We start from the raw sequence: 22284 nt of genomic DNA on the forward strand, positions 1-22284 counted from the left end.
GTGTTTCATCTAGTCCAACATTTCTCATGATGTACTCTGCATATAAGTTAAACAAGCAGGGTGACAATATACAGCCTTGACATACTCCTTTCCCGATCTGGAACCAGTCGGCTGTTTCATGTCCAGTTCTAACTGTTGCTTCTTGACCTGCATACAGATTTCTGAGGAGGCAGGTCAGGTAGTCTGGTATTCCCATCTCTTTCAGAATTTTCCACAGTTTGGTGTGATCCACACAGTCAAAGGCTTTGGCACAGTCAATAAAACAGAAGTTTTAGAGATATTTTAAAGATGTTTTTCTGGAACTCTCTTGTTTTTTTGATGATCCATCGGATGTTGACAATTTGATCTCTGGTGCCTCTGCCTTTTCTAAAACCAGCTTGAACATCTGGAAGTTCACAGTTCACGTATTGTTGAAGCCTGGCTTGGAGAATTTTGAGCATTATTTTGCTAGCATGTGAGATGAGTGCAACAGTGCAGTAGTTTGAGCATTCTTTGGCATTGCCTTTCTTTGGGATGGGATGAAGACTGACCTTTTCCAGTCCTGTGGCCACTGCTGAGTTTTCCAAATTTGCTGGTATATTGAGTGCAGCACTTTCACAGCATCATCTTTTAGGATTTGAAACAGCTCAATTGGAATTCCATCACCTCCACTAGTTTTGTTCATAGTGATGGCCCACTTGACTTCGCATTCCAGGATGTCTGGCTCTAAGTGAGTGATCACACAATTGTGGTTATCTGGGTCACTGTTGGCAAATAATTGTTCATAGTATTCCCTTATGGTTTTCTTTTATTGTTGTTGTCAGTTGTTATTTCTCCTCTGTAATTTCTTGTTTATTTGGGCCCTATCTCTTTTCTTCTTGGTGAGATTGGCCAGAGGTTTACTGATTTTTGTTTACTCTTTCAAAGAACCAACTCTTTGTTTTAGTGATGTTTTATTATTGTTTTCTAATCTCCACTTTATTCATTTACTGATTTTTATTTCCTTCTTTCTGGTAATGTTATATTTTGTCTGTTCTTTTTCTAATTATTTTAGATGATAGGTTAGTTTGAGATTTTTCTTGTTTTTTGAGGAAGACCTATATCACTATGCATCTTCCTCTATGAACTGCTTTTGCTGAACCCAGTAGGTTTTTTCATTACCATTTGCCTCAAGGTATTTTTTAATTTCCTCTTTGATTTCATCATATATCTATTGGTTTTGTAGTATCATTTTGTTTTGCCTCAATGTAATCGTTCTTTTGCTCATTTTTCCTTGTGTGATTAATTTCTGATATTTTCATGATATGTGGTCAGAAAATAAGCTTGAAATAATTTTTATCCTCTTAAATTTGCTGAGGCTTGTTTTGTGTCCAAGTATATGGTCAATCCTAGAGAATGTTCCATGTGCACTTGAAAAGAATATGTATTCTGGTTTTTCTGCATGTAATGTCCTGATAATATCAATTAAGTCTAACTGCTTTATTTTATCACTTATTATCTCCACTGCTTTATTGATTTCCTGTCTGGAAGATCTCTGTCTATTGGCATGACAGGGTATTAATGTCTCCTACTATTATTGTATTTCTGTCAGTTTTTCCCTTTATTTCTGCTAGTGCTTGTTTGATTTTTGTGGGTGCTCCTATTTGGGGTGCATATATGTTAATGATTGTAATATTCTCTTCTTGTATTGATCATTTTATCATTATATAATGTCCTTCTTTATCTTTATGGCCTTTTTAAAAAAGTTTATTTTGTCTTATATGAATATTGCTATCCCTGCTTGACATTTCAGTTTGCATAAAATATACTTTTTCATTCCCATTTTCAATCTATGTGTGTCCTTTGCCCTAATGTGGGTTTCTCATAACTGTATATCTGTTTCTTTCTTCAGATTTGGAAAGTTTCTGGCCATAATCTCTTTTTTAAAGTTATTTTATACTTTTTTAAAAAAGAAATTTATTTTTAAGTGATTGGTGATTGGTTTACAACATTGGTTTGATTTCTGCCTTACATCAACATGAATTAACCATAGGTGTACATACATCCCCGCCCTCTTGAATCTCCCTCCCACCTTCTGTCAACCATAATTTTTTCAAATACATTTTTTTATTCCCTTTTCTCTTTTTCCTCCTTCTGGTATTCTTTCTATGTATAGACTGGAATGCATTATATTATTCAATAGGTCTCATATATTGCTTTAATTTCTTTTTCGTTTGTCTTCCCTTTGCTCTTCTGACTGAGTGATTTCCATTATTCTAACTCCCAGGTCACTTTTTCATTCTTCTGCTTTGTACCGTTTGCCATCATTGCCTTTAGCTCAGCTTTGGTATTAGAAAATGAGTTTCCCAATTTTAACTGGCTTTTGTTTGTAGTTTTAGTTCCTTTTACAGTAATCTGCATTTTTATTAATAAACTTTCTTAACTCCTTCAACATTTTCATTAACTCCTTTTTGAACTCGCGATTTGGTAGACTGGAAATACCTGTTTCATTGTTTGTTCTTTCAGAGGAATTATCTTGATCTTTTAATTAGGAGTGGTTCCTCTGCTTCTTAATTCTACTCATATTTCTCTGACTCTGTGAGTTTAGGAGAAATAGTTACGTACTGTGGTCTTAAAGGGCTGTTTTTAATGTGAGGGTGTCCCCATGTAGACTCCACGAGTCTAGTAATTTTTATTAGAGGCTGTTTTTAGTATGAATGTCTGCTTTTTCTTTCTTCGGTGTATGCTGACCATTATCCCCTTGATAGGGGTTGTGATTGGTGTTGGGATGGCCACAGCCTACACTGGATGTTGAGCTGGGCCTCCTCCTTGGGCAACTGTCACAGTCCTATTAGGGATGTTAGAGTGTACTTATTTAACCCTCTTTTACCACTATTCTTCACATTTAAATAGATGAGCTAAATAAATATAAGTCCAAAAATAAATAAATAAAGTCCAATGATGAGTTTCAAATTAACATTTTGAAGTATGCATAATTATGACTTTTCCCTTAGAACACACCTATTTGTGCATTGCCTTCAAATAATTCACGAACAAGGTTGTCAAAATCATAGGTTACTCTTGCAGGTGAATCAGGTTCAGAACTTCGATAAAATATTACATCATCTTCATGTTCATCTTCACGTTGTAAAGTTCCTCCAAATGCCCAAGTAAATGCAAACACAAAAAGCTTCTGAATTGTTTTTTTTAATTTAATAGGATTTTTCTCAATGTACCATGCATTTTCATCCCTGTGGAAAGCAGATGTGGAAAGGTGAAGATTAAAATTTTTAGAAAGCAGTCCAGCAATTTATTGCACTATCACATCAAAATTTTGTTACTAAAATTTTTTACAGTTAAGTATTAACATGGAAGTTTTAGAGTTAATGTAAAATTTACCTTTGATAAGTCATGTAAATTATACACTGATACTATTTTTATTTTTAAAGTACCATATGTGTAAAAGATTAGTAGTCAAACTTTATTTCAGGTAATAAATGATGTTCACTTTTATTTTAGGTCAATTTGTTACTTAAGAGTTCATCTGCTCTTGGGAGAGAATCTGATAAGTCTCCATTTAATGTAGAAAGACATAAGTGAATAGTCATCCACTCTGCATTCTTCTCAAACAAGTCCTATAGGTTGACTGAAATCAAATTGGCTAAAAGCAGGCAGTGTAAATCTGGGGAGAGTCTTCTCCAGTCTGGGTCAACCCAGGTTATCTTGGGCTGTGGGACTCTCAAATAACATAGTGATAGCACTGATGATGATGGGGCTAACCAAAAGATTTGGGCCTGATTTCAGTATATTTTGAATGGTTCAAGATTAAATTTTCATAAAATTACTTATAAATTATGAAAATCCTAAAAATGTATCACTGAACTTTATTGGCAATTATTAATGTATAATGCATGTATATAATCCTATTTGACATTTCCCCTCACATGTAAGAGTTTGTTCAGCAAATATTTTTTTGAATTCCTACTATATCTCAGTTACTCTGAACAAAACAAATATGAGCACTTATTCTGGAGACAAGAAAATGAATACCAAACCATGATATGTGTAAAGAATAAAGAGTCAAGCATACCATGAAGAATATTAGTAGAGATAACTAATTTAGAGTTTGGGAGTCAGGGAAGACTTCTTTGAACAAATAACAGTTAAATTAAGACTTGAAGAATGACTGCAATTTTGAAAAATGTAAGAGGAAGAACATTTTGAGAAGACATACATGTGTGAAGACCATGAGGTGAAATGGTTACAACAAGTTTGAAGAACTGAAAAAGAAATCCAGTGTCTTTGAAGCATACCTAATTAGTTGAAAAGATTAGGAGATAAGTCTGGAGATATAGGCAGGGGATTTTAAGCTGTGCCAAAACTTTTCTCCTTCCACTCTAAATGTAATGCAAAGTCATTAAATGGCTATAAAACAAAGGAACATTCTAAGTTATGTTTTTTAAAAAATCAGACTCTTGCATATAAATACCAGGAGACAATAATAATAATCACAATAATATTTGTAAAAACCAAAAAAATGAAAATACAACCTATGTTTTGTTGTTGTTGCTGTTCAGACGCTAAATCGTGTCTGACTCTTTGTGACCCCAGGAACTGCAGCACGCCAGGCTCCCCTGTCCTCCACTACCAAAGTTTGCTCAGATTCATGCCCATTGGGTTGGTGATGCCATCTAACCATGTCATCTTTTGCTGCCCCCTTCTCTTTTTGCCTTCAATCTTTCCCATCATTAGGCTCTTCTCCAATGAATAGGCTCTTCGCATTAGATGGCCAAAGTATTGGAGCTTCAGCTTCAGCACAGTCATTCCAATGAATATTCTCAGGGTTGATTTCCTTCAGTATTGACTGGTTTGATCTCCTTGCAGATCAACAGACTCTCAAGAGTCTTTTCTAGCACCACTATTTAAAAGCATCAATTCTTTAGGACTCAGCCTTCTTTATGGTCCAACTCTAACATCCATACATGGCTACTGGAAAAATCATAGCTTTGACTATATGAATCTTTCCAAGCAAAGTGAAGTCTCTGGTTTTTAATATGCTGTCTAGATTTGTCATAGTTTTCCTTTCAAGGAGCAAACATATTTTAATTTTATGACTGCAGTCACTGACCTCAGTAATTTTGGAGCCCAAGAAAAGAAAATCTATCACCTCTTCCACTTTTTCCCCTTCTATTTGCCATGAAGTGATGGGACCAGATGCTGTGACTTTAGTTTTTTTAACGTTGAGTTTTAAGCCGGCTTTTTCACCGTCCTTTTTCAGCCTCATCAAGAGACTCTTTAGTTCCTCTTCACTTTCTACCATTAGAGTGGTATCATCTGTATATCTGAGGTGGTTCATATTTCTCACAGCAATCTTGATTCCAGCTGTGGTTAATCCAGCCTGGCATTTCTCATAATGTACTCTGCATAGAAGTTAAACAAGTAGGGTGACAATATACAGCCTTGACATACCCCTTTCCTAATTCAGAACCAGTCAGTTGTGCCATGTAATGTTCTAACTGTTGCTTCTTGACCTGAATACAGGTTTATCATGAGACAGGTAAAGTAGTCTGGTATTCCCATCTCTTGAAGAATTTCCCACAATTTGGTGTGATCCACACAGTCAAAGGGTTTGGCATAGTCAATGAAGCAGAAGTAGATGTTTTTCTGGAACTCCCTTGTTTTCTCTATGATCCAATGAATGTTGACAATTTGATCCCTGGTTCGGAGAAGGCAATGACTAGCCACTCCAGTACTTTTGCCTGGAAAATCCCATGGATGGAGGAGCCTGGTAGGCTGCAGTCCGTGGGGTTGCTAAGGGTCAGACATGACTGAGCGACTTCACTTTCACTTTCCTCTGCCTTTTCTAAATCTACCTTGTACATCCAGAAGTTCTCAGTTCATGTACTGCTGAGGCCTAGCTTGAAGCATTTTGAGCATAATTTTACTATCATGTGAAATAACTGCAATTGTTCAGTAGTTTGAACATTCTTCGGCACTGTCTTTGGGATTGGAATGAAAACTGACCTTTTCCAGTCCTGTGGCCATTGCTTAGTTTTTAAAATCTTTGACATATTGAGTGCAACACTTTAACAGCATCATCTTTTAGGATTTTAAATAGCTAAGCTGGCATTTGGAGAAGGCAATGGCACCCCACTCCAGTACTCTTGCCTGGAAAATCCCATGGACAAAGGAGCCTGGTGGGCTGCAGTCCATGGGGTCACTACAAGGCGGACACGCCTGAAGCGACTTAGCAGCAGCAGCACCAGCAGCTGGAATTCTGTCACCTCCACTAGCTTTGTGTGTAGTAATGCTTCCTAAGGCCCACTTGACGTCACACTCCAGGATATCTGGTTCTAGGTGAGTGACCACACCATCATGGTTATCCAGGTCATTAAGACCTTTTTTTGGTGTTCTGTTCAGTTCAGTTCCGTCACTCAGTCGTGTCCGAGTCTTTGTGACCCCATGAATCACAGCACGCCAGGCCTCCCTGTCCATCACCAAGTCCCAGAGATCACTCAAACTCATGTCCATCGAGTCGGTGATGCCATCCAGCCATGTCATTCTCAGTCGTCCCCTTCTCCTCCTGCCCCCAATCCCTCCCAGCATCAGTCTTTTCCAGTGAGTCAACCCTTCGCATGAGGTGGCCAAAGTATTGGAGTTTCAGCTTCAGCATCAGTCCTTCCAATGAACATCCAGGACTGATCTCCTTTAGAATGAACTGGTTTTTTGGTGTAGTTCTGTATATTCTTGCTACCTCTTCTTAATCTTTTCTGCTTTTGTGAGGCCCTTACCATTCCTGTTCTGTATTGTGCCCATCCTTCCATGAAATATTCCTTTGATAGCTCCAATTTTCTTGAAGAGATCTCCAGTCTTTCCCATCCTATTGTCTTCCTCTATTTCTCTGCACTGTTCATTTAAGAAAGCCTTCTTACCTCTCCTTGCTGTTCTCTGGAATTCTGCATTCAGTTGAGTATATCTTTCCCTTTCCCCTTTGCCTTTTCTTCTCTTGCCTTTTGCTTTCTCAGCTATTTGTAAGCCTCTGTAGATAACCCCTTTGTCTTCTTGCATTTCTTCTGTTGGATGATTTTAGTCACTGCATCCTGTAAAATGTTATGAACCTCTATCTGTAGTTCTTCAGGCACTCTGTCTACCAGATCTAATCTCTTGAATCTATTCATCACCTCCACTGTGTAATCATAAGGGATTTGATTTAGGTCATAATGAATGGCCCAATTTAAGCCTGAATTTTGCAATAAGGAGCTGATGATTTGAGCCACAGTCAGCTCCAGGTCTTGTTTTTGCTGACTGTATAGACCATTGTCTTTAATAATTTTCTATAATGTCTTTAAAATGTTGTATAAACCATTCAACATCATAGTAATCGAAGTCTATGGCCCAACCATTAATGCTGAAGCTTAAGTTGACTGGTTCTATGAAGTCCTACAAGACTTTCTAGAACTAACACCAAAAAAAGATGTCCCTTTCATCACAGAGGATTGGAATGCAAAAGTAGGAAGTCAAGAGATACCTGGAGTAACAGGCAAGTTTGGCCTTGAAGTACAAAATGAGTTGGGCAAAGACTAACAGTTTTGTCAAGAGAACACACTGATCATAGCAACACCCTTTTCCAACAACCCAAGAGACAATTACACATGGATGTCACCAAATAGTCAAAACCTATGCTTATGAATGGACAAATTGTGACATATTTTCACAAAGAAATATGCAGTGAAAATGAATGAAGATTCCCTACATGTACAATGGATTAATCAGAGGGACATAACGTTGAACAAAAATGCAAGTCACAGAAGAACATAGTGATTCCACTGAAGTTAAAATGTGCAAAGTTGAAAAATATACTGCTTAGGAATATATTAATAAACACAAAATTCAGTATAGTAGTTGTCCCAGATGATGGGATGGCATGAGGTTTAGATAGGTACACTAGGAACTTCAAAGATAAACCAGTACTTTTAAAAAATAACTGAGTGGTGTATATATGGATGTTTGTATATTATTATTTATATCTTGCACATACTTTATAAATATTCTTTTATGACTGCTGCTGCTGCTGCTGCTAAGTCACTTCAGTTGTGTCCGACTCTGTGTGACCCCATAGACGGAAGCCCACCAGGCTCCCCCGTCCCTGGGATTCTCCAGGCAAGAACACTGGAGTGACTACTTGCTATTTAATAAAAATTAAAAATAATATATGGTTGTCATGTTAGATATGGACTAGAAAACTGGAAAAATTTAGGAGGTTATAGCAACAGTATAGGAAAGAAATAATAAACTTTTGGTCTAGGATGCTGATGATCAAGATGTAGATAAATGAATGAATTTGAAGGCAGAATTGACAGGTAAAAACCATATTTACAATGTTCTATCATTTAAAAGCAAATGTGGCATAAATGTCTCAGGATCTCGTAATGAGATATAGGAAAGCCTCAATAGCGAAACCCTATCCTATGAAATGGCAGGATTGTGGGGCGAGCACAGCTATATCGCTATAGCTTCTATAACTAATTACTGAGCATTTACTCTACACCAGCTACTACTCTAGATATCTGGCACATCACAGCATTATTCCAGTTTTATTTATAAATGAAAAAAATCAAAGATAAAAAATATTTAGTAACTTGTTCAACATGTCTCAGTTCATAAAGGGCAGATTCATAAAATAAATTCACATCAACTTTATCCCACTCTCAAATATGCAGTGTCTCGACAAACGTATTCACATTATTTAGATAACTTACCAAAATCTGGTGATCTTGTATAGATATACAGAGACTCTAAACTGGAATAAAATAAATTTAATTGAATTTTGATATTAGGAAGTCACAGATTATTGGTTAGTTGACAGATAATCCTGTTTCTATTAGGGTGTTTGGCACTTAGTAGTTAATAAAACATATCTTTGAATAAATGTGGCTGACCTGTTTTCCACATCTTTGAATTTGACAGAAACTTTTGAACGAGAAATTATCTCCTCAGATGAAATGTCCTTCAAATCTTCACCTTAAAAAAGAAAGAGAATTTTTCCGCAATTAACAACAGACCTAAAATTTAGCTGGTTAATTAATGAGGTGTTACCTTTAACATGGGCTTCCCTAGGGGCTCAGCCATAAAGATCCACCTGCAATGCAGGAGCTTCTGGAGACACAAGTTTGATCCTTGGGTCAGGAAGGTCCCCTGGAGGAGGGCAAGACAACCTACTCCGTGAGAATCCCATGAACAGAGGAGCCTGGTGGGCTACAGTCTACAGGGTCGCAAAGAGTCGAACATGAGTGAAGTGACTTAGAACACACACATGCAACCTTGACCACTGTTTACTTTGTGAACTGTCATAGAACATCCTTATTTCACATCAGTATGTTAGACTTATCAGACCAACTAGTTGTCTTATCCCATCAAAAGTATGTTACTTTTTCTAAGATGAGAGGAGCAGAAAATGTACCTGCAATTGTTGAATTGATTACTATTTATTTGAAGAACAAATCTGTATACATATGTTCTTCATTCTATTCTAGCAACTTTTTATAAGTTAGATTATTCTAAAATAAAAACTTTAAAATATTCAGGTTACCACCATCAAATATGGTGTGCATTACAAAGTAAATAATAAATGAGTTCTAATACATGAAGCATTAAAAAAGAAAGCTGTATGCTTTCAAAGAAAAATATATCAAAGTAAACATTACACAAGTACAGATTTTAGTTGTCTCTTTTCTACTCTCCATCATTCATTTTTTTCTCAAGTCATCCATTTCACAGAGGAACACAAATAGTGAATGATCATTCATTATTCCTTTAAGCTTTTTTCCTTTAATAATATTTGCCTTCTTTATATTAAAATAACATAGGGAACTTCTGGGAGAATGAACACAGGAAGATGCTGGAAAAGTGATGCTCTCAAAGAGAGATGGAAGCTTCCCACCCTCTTCCCCTGTGCTTTGCGCATTTCTCCCACTTGGCTGTTCCTGAGTTTTATCCACTGTAAGAAACAGGTGAATGGCGCTCTTGAGTGCCTTCTGTGAGTGTCATTCACACGTGTTCTGGGGACACTTTCTTCAAAGGACCAGAAAGCATCCAGTTTAATCCCAGATTCCTGTTGTTGCAGACCAGACACTGCTTGTCTCACTAAGACAAGAGGTAATCCATCATCGAGTATGAACTGTCAATTCTCTGTGTCTATACTGTCAAGACTCCCAAATATAAGATGGGATCCTTGCTTACTTCATAACCAGAAAGATAAGACACGTAGAACCTTCTCCATAGAAAGAACTCTAAAGGGAAATGTGTCATTGCAAAGGCTAAAAGTTATATTGCTTTTATCTGACTGTGGAAGACTCTACACTCACATTTGAAAAATTACTGTTTAAAACAGTACAAACTGATGAGGGGTTGGTGGGGTGAGAAGAGCGGGGAGCAGTGTGGAATTGTGGGAATATTCCTCCTCTGGGAGATAGAACTCATGGATTTTGAGCCCATGTGGAAGATTCTTAAAGAGATGGGAGTATCAAACCACCTTACTTGTCTCCTGAGAAACCTGTATGCAGGTCAAGAAGCAACAGTTAGAACCAGACTTAGAACAACGGACTAGTTAAAAATTCAGAAAGGAGAATGACAAGGCTTATATTGTCACCCTGCTTATTTAACTTATATTCAGCGTACATCATGAGAAATGCCAGGCTGGATGAATCTCAGGCTAGAATCAAGATTGCTGGGAGAAATACCAATCTCATATATGCAGGTGACACAACCCTAATGGCAGAAAGTGAAGAGGAATAAAAAAAGCCTGTTGATGAAGGTGAAAGAGGAGAGTGAAAAAGGTGGCTTAAAACTCAACATTCAAAAAACTAAAATCATGGCGTCCAGTCTCATCATTTCAAGGCAAATAGAGGGGGAAAAAGTGGAAACAGTGACAGATTTTATTTTCCTGGGCTCCAAAATCACTGTGGACAGTGACTGCGGCTGAAATTAAGACACCTACTCCTTGGAAGAAAACTCTATGACAAACCTAGACAGGGTGTTAAAAAGAGAGACATCGCTCTGCTGACAAACACCTGCATAGTCAGAGCTATGGTTTTTCCAGTAGTCATGTACATTTGTGCAAGTTGGACCATAAAGAAGGCTGGGAGCCAAAGAACCGATACTTTTGAATTGTGGTGCTGGAGAAGACTCTTGAGAGTCCCCTGGACAGCAAGGAGGTTAAACCAATTAATAAAGGAAATTAACCCTGAATATTCATTGGAACGCTGATGCTGATGATGAAGATCCAATACTTGGGCCACCTGATGTGAAGAGCTGACTCATGGAAAAGACCCTCATGCGAGGAAAGATTGAGGGCAGAAGGAGAAGGGTGCTGGGAGCCAGCAAGCGAGATCCCACCCATGACAAGGTCATGAGGACAAGACCTGACAAGCAAGGCAGATCAGGACTTCAGGGATTTCAAAAAGCTGCCCTGGCGCTCACCTTAAAGATGATATCTGTCTTTCTGATGCTTATCTTTCTGACTGCTCCTTAATTTCTGTGACACAGGCAGAAGGCCTTCCCCGGTCTCTTTCCAAATAAAATCAACTTGTTTATGCCCTTGGCACTAACGCACATGACTGTTCCCAACACCTTAATCATAAATAGCATAAAGAACCTAATCACACAAAAAGCACTAATAAACGCAGAGCCCTTTGGGGGGTGAAGAAGCCCTATTAGAAATGTAAAAAATATTATTCTAGAAGTTGTTACTGAATCAATGTTTGCTAGCTGTGTTTCTGCTCTTAACGTAGAAATTGTTGTTACTATAGTTAGAATTTAGAATAATAAGAGTTTAGCCCTAGTGTAGAAACCATAAGACAACTGAGGCTTTTAACCAGGAATGCTAGGCAGAGGCTGCCTCACCGGAGCCGCAGAGTCTGTGTGTAGTAACTAAAAAGAACTGACCATTGTGTTAAATTTCTAATATGCTGCAACCTGCTGAACCTTTACCCTATGAGATTATAACTTTTCTGTTTAGCACAAGGCAAGTGGAAAAATAAGAATAGCTTACAAAAATCAGCTTTGCATTCACCTAGCTTGTAAGAAAAGGTCATGAGATGTTAATAGGCCTCAAGGCCAGAAGATAATGTATTAATATCTACTATAAAAAAGACTCTAGTAAACAGAGAAGTATGCGGAAAGCATTCTGGTTTTGTAAAGGGCAAACTGACGTAATGTTAAGCTGATTTTGTTCACTGCCCCCCTTTAGAACTGTACTAGTTTAGGGTATATAAACACTGATGTAAAAAAATAAAATGGTCTTGATTCAGCACTCAACCAAGACTCGACTTGCTTTGTTTTCTTCCTTTTCTCGCCGACGCCACTCATCCTGAGGGTATCCCTGGACTCAGCTGAAGTGGGGACTTCGGTAGAAGGGGTGACAAAGGATGAGATGGTTGGATGACATCACCGACTCAATGGACATAACTGCTGCTGCTGCTGCTGCTAAGTCACTACAGTCGTGTCCGACTCTGTGTGACCCCATAGACGGAAGCCCACCAGGCTCCCCCGTCCCTGGGATTCTCCAGGCAAGAACACTGGAGTGGGTTGCCATTTCCTTCTCCAATGTGTGAAAGTGAAAAGTGAAAGTGATAGTAAATGACAGGGAAGCCTGGCATGCTATAGTTCACAAGGTCGCAAAGAGTCAGACATGACTGAACAACTGAACAACAAATGTGCCAAAAATGTTTCTTTTTTCTTCCTTCTTCAATATTAAAATGGTTACACACACAAAAAGGCTTAAAGATTTATATGATCTGAAGAGAAACCAGAGTATTAAATGGCTACACAAAAATTCACTAATTTTGATGTTTTTTTAAAAAATCCATGCTCTTATGACAGCTGTACATACATACAGTACAATCTAACAAAAAAATTTTAATTAAGTTAAAAAATAATTAAGCGCAGAAAAAACAGAACAAACTTTTTGGCCAACCCCCAAAATGTTTTTTTCCTTTCTCCCTAGTCACTCAAGAAAATGGTTGCAGTTCCCTTCGGAGAAGGACTAGTAACTATTTTGTAACTACTTTCCATGATTGTGCAGAGGGTCCCAGCTTCCTTTATTCAGTGAGTTCTGTGCCTGAAAGCCATGTCAGGTTTGGAAATGAGCAAGGGATCATGACTTTTTACTGAGGCAGCTACCCTCAGCCTTCTGGTCATTCATCCTTAACTTCTTATAACACAAACTAATGGACCTAACTTGTTGCCCATATATTTTGTTCCTAGAGATACTATATTATACTAACCATCTTAATAACTCTTTGAGAATCATCTCTGCTTCCTTGCCTACTGCTGCTTCTAGTTATGCTGTGATTTGCTAACTGGCAAAGAGAAGAACAATAGCCCATTCAGAACCATGAAGAGAAGGGGAAAGAGAAAACCTAAATATTCTCCAGTTTGTCTCCCACTCATGACAGTATTTAGTTCTCTTCTGTTCAGGGTTTCTGTTTGCCCTCACAGGAACCTTAGCCATCGTGTCACCCCAGGGATTTCTCACAATTTCTTTAATTCAATAGATCCTAACTGGGTTGGGGTTTTGTGTTAATTTGCCATCTCATCAGGAGCCAAATATGGCTTTTCTGGTGGCTCAGCTGGTTAAGAATCCACCTGCACTGTGGGAGACCTGGGTTCGATCCCTGGGTGGGGAAAGTCCCCAGGAGAAGGAAAAGGGTACCTACTCCAGTATTCTGGCCTGGAGATTTCAATGGACTGTATAGTTCACGGGGTCGCAAAGAGTCAGACATGACTGAGTGACTTTCACAGGAACCAGATAGAACCAGTATTTGAATGTAGGCATTCTGACTCCAGAGACCATGTCTTTAGCCATAATGCTATACAGTTTTCTGAATTTTTTTATTTCTTCTTACATATATTTTACTACTTTCCATGTATATGTTTTTGTATGATTACAGCTTACACCTAGGATTTTGGACCATTTTTCCCCCCACTATTTTTATCTCTGAGACTCTTTAAAACATAATAAAAACTATTATCCCCTGATAGAGACCTACAAGGTTCCTTATTCTATTTTTTCTTGTTACCCTTCAGCACTTATAGATGGTATCAATTTATTGATATACTCTTTTATAAATGATTCTTAATTTGTTCCATGTGCAAGCCTGCTCTTGGTTCAAATGGACTGAAAACTTTTGGCTTTCCTTTCTTTCTTTTATAACGAAATAGAAGGTTGATAAATAACTGATATTGACTAAGATATAATATCACTGATATGACTTAGGGGCAAAAACTCACGTAGTTCAAAGATTCCAGTTTTACTCATGAATTCGAAGAATGCATCAAGAATTCTGCAGAGAGTTGTAACAATTGTTATGTCTTGTACAGGAAATGGCTGAAATTTCTGATGTTTCTTTATAAACTGTAGTCCATCTGTGACACTACTTTTAATCATGAACTCAAGACAATCCACTTCTGATTTATTCATAATTTTAGAATTTTTCAGAAGCCATGACTTAACATAAGGCTCCCATCCCAGATCAACAGGATTCTAATAATAGAAAGCACAAGGTAATTTAATGTAAATAAATAAAATTACAGTGACCACCTACTTTCTTACTATCACTTGATTTCACTACTGCCCCTACCAAATAATGGTTTAGAATCAGCATTCATTAAAGGGCAAGTGATCAAAAACACCTTAAAGAATTACTCTTCCTGATTTTAACCATAATCCTACACAACAACAAGCAACTGGAGGATTATGTGTAGGGAGCTGTGTTGATGCTAGGCACACGTGGTAAGAGGAGCTGCTTACCCAGAAAATCAGCAGTCTAGTTTAGTGGTTACACTGAGCTAAGGAGAGTAGAACATAGGGCTAATCATGGCTAATAATTAATTTCATGTGTAGGGAACATTCATTCTTTGCTGTATCTTCTATTCCTTACCACTGCATTGATAATGCATTTCATAAGTCCTGAGAGCCATGGAGGGGCTTCCCAAGTGACTCAGTGGGTAAAGAAACTGCTTGTCAATGCAGGAGACTCAGGAGACTCGGCCGGGAAGATCGCCTGGAGGAGGGCGTGGCAACCACTCCAGTATTCTTACCTGGAGAATCCCATGGACAGAGGAGCCTGGTGGGCTACAGTCCATAGGGTTGCACAGAGTTGGACACGACTGAAGTGACTGAGAATGAATGCAAGAATCATGGAGTGGGCATGAAAAGACTTAAGGGCAAACGTTCCTTGATTGGAAAAATAATTCCTATCAAGTAACTTAACCTATTGAAAGCACTACTTACGCATGGTTTTGGAAAATACTGACATTCCAATTACTGAGTGGACTGACTAAGCATATTAGTAACAGTAGTAATTAACATTCGTATTTACTGCTGGGTTAGGAGTCTTTGGTGCTGCTGCTGCTAAGTCGCTTCAGTCGTGTCTGACTCTGTGCAACCCCATAGACGGCAGCCCACCAGGGGACATAAAATTTTGTAACTACAAGGAGATCCAACCAGTCCATTCTAGAGGAGATCAATCCTGGGTGTTCATTGGAAGGACTGATGCTAAAGCTGAAACTCCAATACTTTGGCCACCTCGTGATGAGTTGACTCACTGGAAAAGACTCTGATGCTGGGAGGGATTGGGGGCCGGAGGAGAAGGGGACGACAGAGAATGAGATGGCTGGATGCCATCACCGACTCGATGGACATGAGTTTGAGTGAACTCCGGGAATTGGTGATGGACAGGGAGGCCTGGCGTGCTGTGATTCATGGGGTTGCAAAGAGTCGGACACGACTGAGCAACTGAACTGAACTGAACTGAACTGAGGATAGCCCTGCTGAATCCAGAGGAAACAAAACAAACATAAAATGCTGCAGATAATGACTAAATAATAAATTTTCTTTGTTAACAAATTTGTATTAGAAACTTACCATATAGACCATTGCACATCGGCTGACAATAGCAGGACTAGCTTGAGCTAGACTGTCCACTTCAAAGATCACTCTGATTTTACTAGTCAAAGTTATTCTCTCACTGTTTGCTAAGCACAGCGTCCTAGTGTCATCTAGCATAGAATTTAGATTTTCTACCCAGAAGCTATCCACTGGACCGTCTAAGACAATCCACTGCCAATCAAAGTCTGGAAAGAAAAATATTTGTAATGTAATTGAGAAAAACCTCACTCTCCTCTCCTTATAATCTTGCTAATTTTCTCTTTTAATCAGAAAATACTTTCTAATTAAGATGAAGAATGATATCCTAGAAAACCCTAGAATGAATGTTCTTAAAAGAGTCTCATATATATTAATTGTGAATATTCATAACACATACTTAGCAATACTTTAAACATTGTTTTGGTATTCTTAGTTTTCTGAATTGTATAATTAACCCTTAAAATTTGAGTTAGAGAAAGATCCATGAATCTAGTTTTTCCATTACAATATGGTCTGTTTCCCCTTTCAACCCAGGAATATTTTTTGGATATGTTGCCTCTGGGAAATAAAGGGAAATAGCATGTCCTTTGAAGAAAAAATCAAGTAGAAGGATGTTAAGAGTATTTCACTTGGGGAACTCATTTTCTTCACTTTGTACACTCTATACCCAGCACATTGCTCCACAATGTTAGAAAATCTATTGGTCAGGATACATGGATCATTATAGAGATTAAAAAAATAGTTAAACACCTGAAATACAAAAGCATCCCAGAAGAACAGGAGAGTAGAGCTGGGATACAGACAGCCTGCCTTGGGCTGAGATAACTGCCTTGGGGAATGTCTCAAAACCTGATGAAATAAATATTATGCTCAATCATTGTACTCTCCCACACTGAATACCAAAACTGATACACAAAATTCAGGAATCCTAAAAATGTAGAAACAATAGCAGAAATCTCTTTCAAAGTCAGGAACGTAAATATACTACTGGTGGATATGTTGATATGACATTCAACATGGAGTAGAGAAAGCCAAGACTGGGGCTTCTACAGTAGACTGTTGGCTCTTTTGGAGCAGGGATATTTTCATGTATACTCTCTGTACCCCTAGCACATAGCAAACTGGCAGATAATGGGTATACAATTCATTTTAGATGAATATGCTTGGGTTGTATGATTTGGCCTAGGAATGTTTAGATTGTCTGAAAATACTATTGTAGGTTGCCACTGCTACTTCTAATCCGATATTTATTCCTACCTTTAGTATCTACTTGGTTCTTGTGAGATATTAATGGTCATTTGTAAAATGAATGGGCTATGTAAGTGCTAGTATTGATATATATAATTATATATGTTCACTAATATATACAAGTTTTAAACAAACACATGAGGAAAAAATAATGGTACAAGGAAAAATATCACTCATCAAAAATGTTTTTAAAGACGTAAATAGTTTCTGGTCTTACATATAGATCTTTAATCCATTTTGAGTTTATTTTTGTGTATGGTGTTAGGGAGTGTTCTAGTTTCATTCTTTTACAAGTGGTTGACCAGTTTTCCTAGCACCACTTGTTAAAGAGATTGTCTTTTCTCCATTGAATATTCTTGCTTCCCTTGTCAAAGATAAGGTGTCCATAGGTGCATGGATTTATCTCTGGGCTTTCTATTTTGTTCCATTGATCTATATTTCTGTCTTTATGCCAGTAGCATACTGTCTCGATGACTGTGGCTTTGTAGTAGAGCCTGAAGTCCGGCAGGTTGATTCCCCCAGTTCCATTCTTCTTCTTCAAGATTGCTTTGGCTATTTGAGGTTTTTTGTATTTCCATACAAATTGTGAAATTATTTATTCTAACTGTGTGAAAAATAGCATTGGTAGCTTGATACGGATTGCATTGAACCTATAAATTACTTTGGGTAAAGATCTAAATTTAAGACCAGAAACTATAAAACCCCTAGAGGATAACATAGGCAAAACATTCTCTGACATAAATCACAGCAGGGTCCTCCATGACCCACCTCCCAGAATATTGGAAATAAAAGCAAAAATAAACAAATGGGACCTAATTAATATTAAAAGCTTCTGCACAGCAAAGGAAACTATAAGCAAGGTGAAAAGACAGCCTTCAGAATGGGAGAAAATAATAGCAAATGAAGCAACTGACAAAGAATTAATCTCAAAATTATACAAGCAGCTCCTGCAGCTCAATTCCAGAAAAATAAACGACCCAATCAAAAAATGGGCCAAAGAACTAAACAGACATTTCTCCAAGGAAAACATTCAGATGGCTAACAAACACATGAAAAGATGCTCAACATCACTCATAATCAGAGAAATGCATATCAAAACCACAATGAGGTACCATTTCACACCAGTCAGAATGGCTGCTATCCAAAAGTCTACAAGCAGTAAATGCTGGAGAGGGTGTGGAGAAAAGGGAACCCTCTTACACTGTTGGTGGGAATGCAAACTAGTACAGCCACTATGGAGAACAGTGTGGAGATTTCTTAAAAAACTGGAAATAGAACTGCCATACGACCCAGCAATCGCATTCCTGGGCATACACACCGAGGAAACCAGAACTGAAAGAGACACATGTACTCCAATGTTCATCGCAGCACTGTTTATAATAACCAGGACATGGAAGCAACCTAGATGTCCATCTGCAGATGAATGGATAAGAAAGCTTTGGTACATATACACAATGGAGTATTACTCAGCCATTAAAAAGAATGCATTTGAATCAGTTCTAATGAGGTGGATGAAACTGGAGCCTATTATACAGAGTGAAGTAAGCCAGAAATAAAATACCAACACACGGGGTCGCAAAGAGTCGGACACGACTGAGTGATGGAATGGGATGGAACAGAACAGTATACTAACACACATATATGGAATTTAGAAAGATGGTAACGATAACCCTGTATACAAGATAGCAAAAGAGACACAATGTATAGAACAGTCTTTTGGACTCTGTGGGAGAGGGTGAGGGTGGGATGATTTGGGAGAATGGCATTGAAACATGTATATTATCTTATGTGAAACAAATCACCAGTCCAGGTTCGATGCATGATATAGGATGCTCGTGGTTGGTGTACTGGGATGAACCAGAGGGATGATATGGGGGTTCAAGATGTTGAACACATGTACACCCGGGGCGGATTCATGTCAATGTATGGCAAAACCAATACAATATTGTGAAGTAATTAGCCTCTAATTAAAATAAATTAATTAAAAAAACGTAAATAGAGCTCATGCTGGTTCAGTTTTTTTCTATGTTAATCAATAATCTTTACTGAATTTATTAATAATACTTACTTTGACTTTCTGAAATTTTAATATCTTTCTCCATCTCCTTCTCAAAAATATGATAATCAGAATCTGCTGCATCAGAGAAATCAAGCTTGAAAACCTAAAATATGTAATCAATATTGTTTAAACTTTTATTTGATCATACTTTTGTACTCAAATGGTCTATATGTCGACACACTTTTTTGAGTAATAAAAATATAAGAGGTTTTGCAGCTGAAAGGCCAACATGTAACCAGCACAGTATAATGGAATTGAATTATGACTACTGGTCATTTTCTTTCAGAAAATTCTTTTATTTTAGTTGTTATTTTCATAAAGATAGTACATATTTTTATAATATTCAAGTACTACAGCAAAGCTCAGAGAATAAAGAATAAGTTCTCTGAACTGCCACCATCTGTTAAAAAAAAAAGACAGTTGACATTTTGGTGTATATTTTTCTTAGACCTTCCTTCATGATGGAGTTTTTATATTTTAAGGGACATAAGAATTACCTGCAGGGTTATTAAATTCTAACACCACAACTTTGGAGATTCAGATTGAATAGGGTTGAGATGGAGCCCAAGATTTCCATTTTTAATGTACTCCCTAGGTGATTCAAATACAGGTTGTTATCACGTCAATCTCAGGAATTCTGATCTTCATTATCTTGGGGTGCGGTGGGTGCGGGGAATGTCCTATTTATCTCCCCAGTGAGGCTAAGTATTATACCATCAGTTGACTGGCACTGGCTTCCTTTACCACCAAGTGTAGAGAAAGAGAAGACCAAACTCAAGAGCTGTGCTGGGGCACAGTAAGGGTTCTGAAGAGAGAGACCAAACATTGGGGTGAGCACCATATTTCAATCAGGTCTTAGCAATGCAACAAATAATAGTCAGGTGCTTCTAATTCCCAAGTCTCATTGGGAAGAAGAAAAATAAGTCCAAGGCCATTTCCAATTATTTTTCCTATTACAAAAGTCTGCAATTATCATCCCTGTAGATAAGACATTATGCTCTACTCTATTTTTTTCCCCCCAGATAGATTTTTTTAAATGTGAAATTGTGGGTCCAACATTATATATTTTAAACTTTAATAAATTCTACTAGATTTCAGTCGGACATGACTTAGCGACTAACAATAACAACTAAAATTCTTTCTGAAAGTTTGTGGCAATAATACTCCATCAATGAGACTAAAGAATGTTTGTTTCTTCACATCTTTGTTAACACTGAATGTTTTAGCTTTCAATATTCTTAAGTATTGAAAATTTGATGAGAAAAAAATGTGTCTATCATTGTCATACTTTTTATTCTTTTTTGTCTGATGCTTAGGCTGAACATCTTTACTTGTGTCTATTAGTAATTTTTATTTTTCTATCAATTTTATACTCATAACCTTTCCTCATTTCCTTATTTAGTTGCCTAACCATTTCTTATTCATCTTTAAGTTCTTTTTTTATATTAGGAATATTAACTCATTACTTATAATATATACTGTAAATATTTTCTTCCAGGCTGTGGTTTGTTTTAATGTTGCTTGTTGCAATCACTGAAAAAATATTTTCTCATTTATATTTGCAGTCAAATGCTTTTATCTTTTGATTTATAATTTTTGGGTTCCAATATTAATTATTTCCTAACTCTGAAAATATGTCTCTGAATTATATTTTAATTATTTTACTTTATATTAATTAATTTAGATTAATTAATTCATCTGGAGTTTTATTTCTGTGTAGGGAGTGAGGTAAAAGTCTTTCTATTTTCACACAGTAAAATGGAAAATTATGTAGACAGTGGATTAAATAAAAAATGCTTTTCCTGCTGATTGGAATTATTACTTTAGCTGCATACTAAATTCCTATCTATGTTGAATATGCTTCTATTTATTTCCATTTCTCTATTATTTCTATTTATTTCCATTTCTGTGTGAGTGCCTTACTATTTTTAAATTTTTTCAGGACTTGAGTACAATCTTTTCTTTTTACTTCTTTACACCATACACAAAAATTAATTCAACACAGACCAAAGATTTAAATATAAAAAAGTTATAAAAATCTTAGAATAAAATGAGAGAAAGTCTTTTGACTCTGAATCATGCAAAGTTTTCTTAAGATATGATACCAAAAGGACAAGTGATAAAAGAAAAATAGATTGGATTTATCACAGTTAAAAACTTTTGTGTTTCAAATGATACCATCAAGAAACTAAAAAGACTCACAGAAAGGGAAAAAATAATTTGTTAATTGTATAAGGAATTTGATGGGGCTTTCCCGGTGTCTCTGCTGGACAGGGAGGCCTGGCGTGCTGTGATTCATGGGGTCGCAGAGAGTCGGACAGGACTGAGCCACTGAACTGAACTGAACTGAACTGCGGTAAAGAATCTGCCTGCAATGCAGGAGACCTGGGTTTGATCCCTGAGTTGGGAAGATCACCTGGAGGAGAACATGGCCACTCACTCCAGTATTCTTGCCTGGAGGATCTCATGGACAGAGAAGCCTGGTGGGCTACAATCCATAGGGTTGCAAAGAGTTGGACATGACTGAAGCAACTTAGCACACAAGCAAGGAATTTGATAAGGGACTTATACCCCGAATATATTTTTAAAAATTCTTAAAACTCACTAATTAAAAGATAGATAATCAAACCAACAAGAAGATACAGTAATTGTAAATATATATGCACCCAACATAGGAGCACCAACATAAAGCAAGTGATAACAAATGTAAAGAGAGAAACTGGCAGTAATGCGATAGTTTGACACTCAACCTCTTCAATGGACAGATCATTTAGACAGAAAATCAATAGGAAAATGTGTTGTGTGTGTGTGTCTAGTCGCTCAGTCATGTCTGACTCTTTGCAACCCTTTGGACAGTAGCCCGCAGGCTCCTCTGTCTGGGGGAATTTTCAGTCAAGAACATTGGAGTGAGTTGCCTTTTTCCTCCTCCATGGGATTTTGCCAACCTAGGGATAGAATCGCTGTCTCCTGTGTCTCCTGCTTTGCTGCTGCTGCTGCTAAGTCACTTCAGTTGTGTCCAACTCTGTGCGACCCCACAGATGTCAGTCCACCAGGTTCCCCCGTCCCTGGGATTCTCCAGGCAAGAACACTG

At 37.4% G+C, this 22284-nt stretch overlaps 1 protein-coding gene across 2 annotated transcripts in view; it reads right to left on the reverse strand.

The window, feature by feature from the left end:
* The window catches only part of DNAH14 (dynein axonemal heavy chain 14), a 398894-nt gene that overhangs the window by 155680 nt on the left and 220930 nt on the right, over positions 1-22284 (reverse strand). For both annotated transcript variants that reach the window (XM_088845531.1, XM_088845532.1), the window contains 5 exons: positions 19203-19296; positions 15884-16092; positions 14248-14500; positions 8898-8979; positions 2980-3209 (listed from right to left, as the gene is read on the reverse strand). In XM_088845531.1, coding sequence (XP_088701657.1) covers positions 2980-3209; positions 8898-8979; positions 14248-14500; positions 15884-16092; positions 19203-19296 — 868 coding nt within the window. The remainder of the gene's footprint in view (positions 1-2979; positions 3210-8897; positions 8980-14247; positions 14501-15883; positions 16093-19202; positions 19297-22284) is intronic.

Source organism: Moschus berezovskii, chromosome 17, assembly GCF_049115385.1.
Source record: "Moschus berezovskii isolate FMDL1 chromosome 17, NW_MosBer_1.0, whole genome shotgun sequence".
Classification (NCBI taxonomy): Eukaryota; Metazoa; Chordata; class Mammalia; order Artiodactyla; family Moschidae; genus Moschus; species Moschus berezovskii.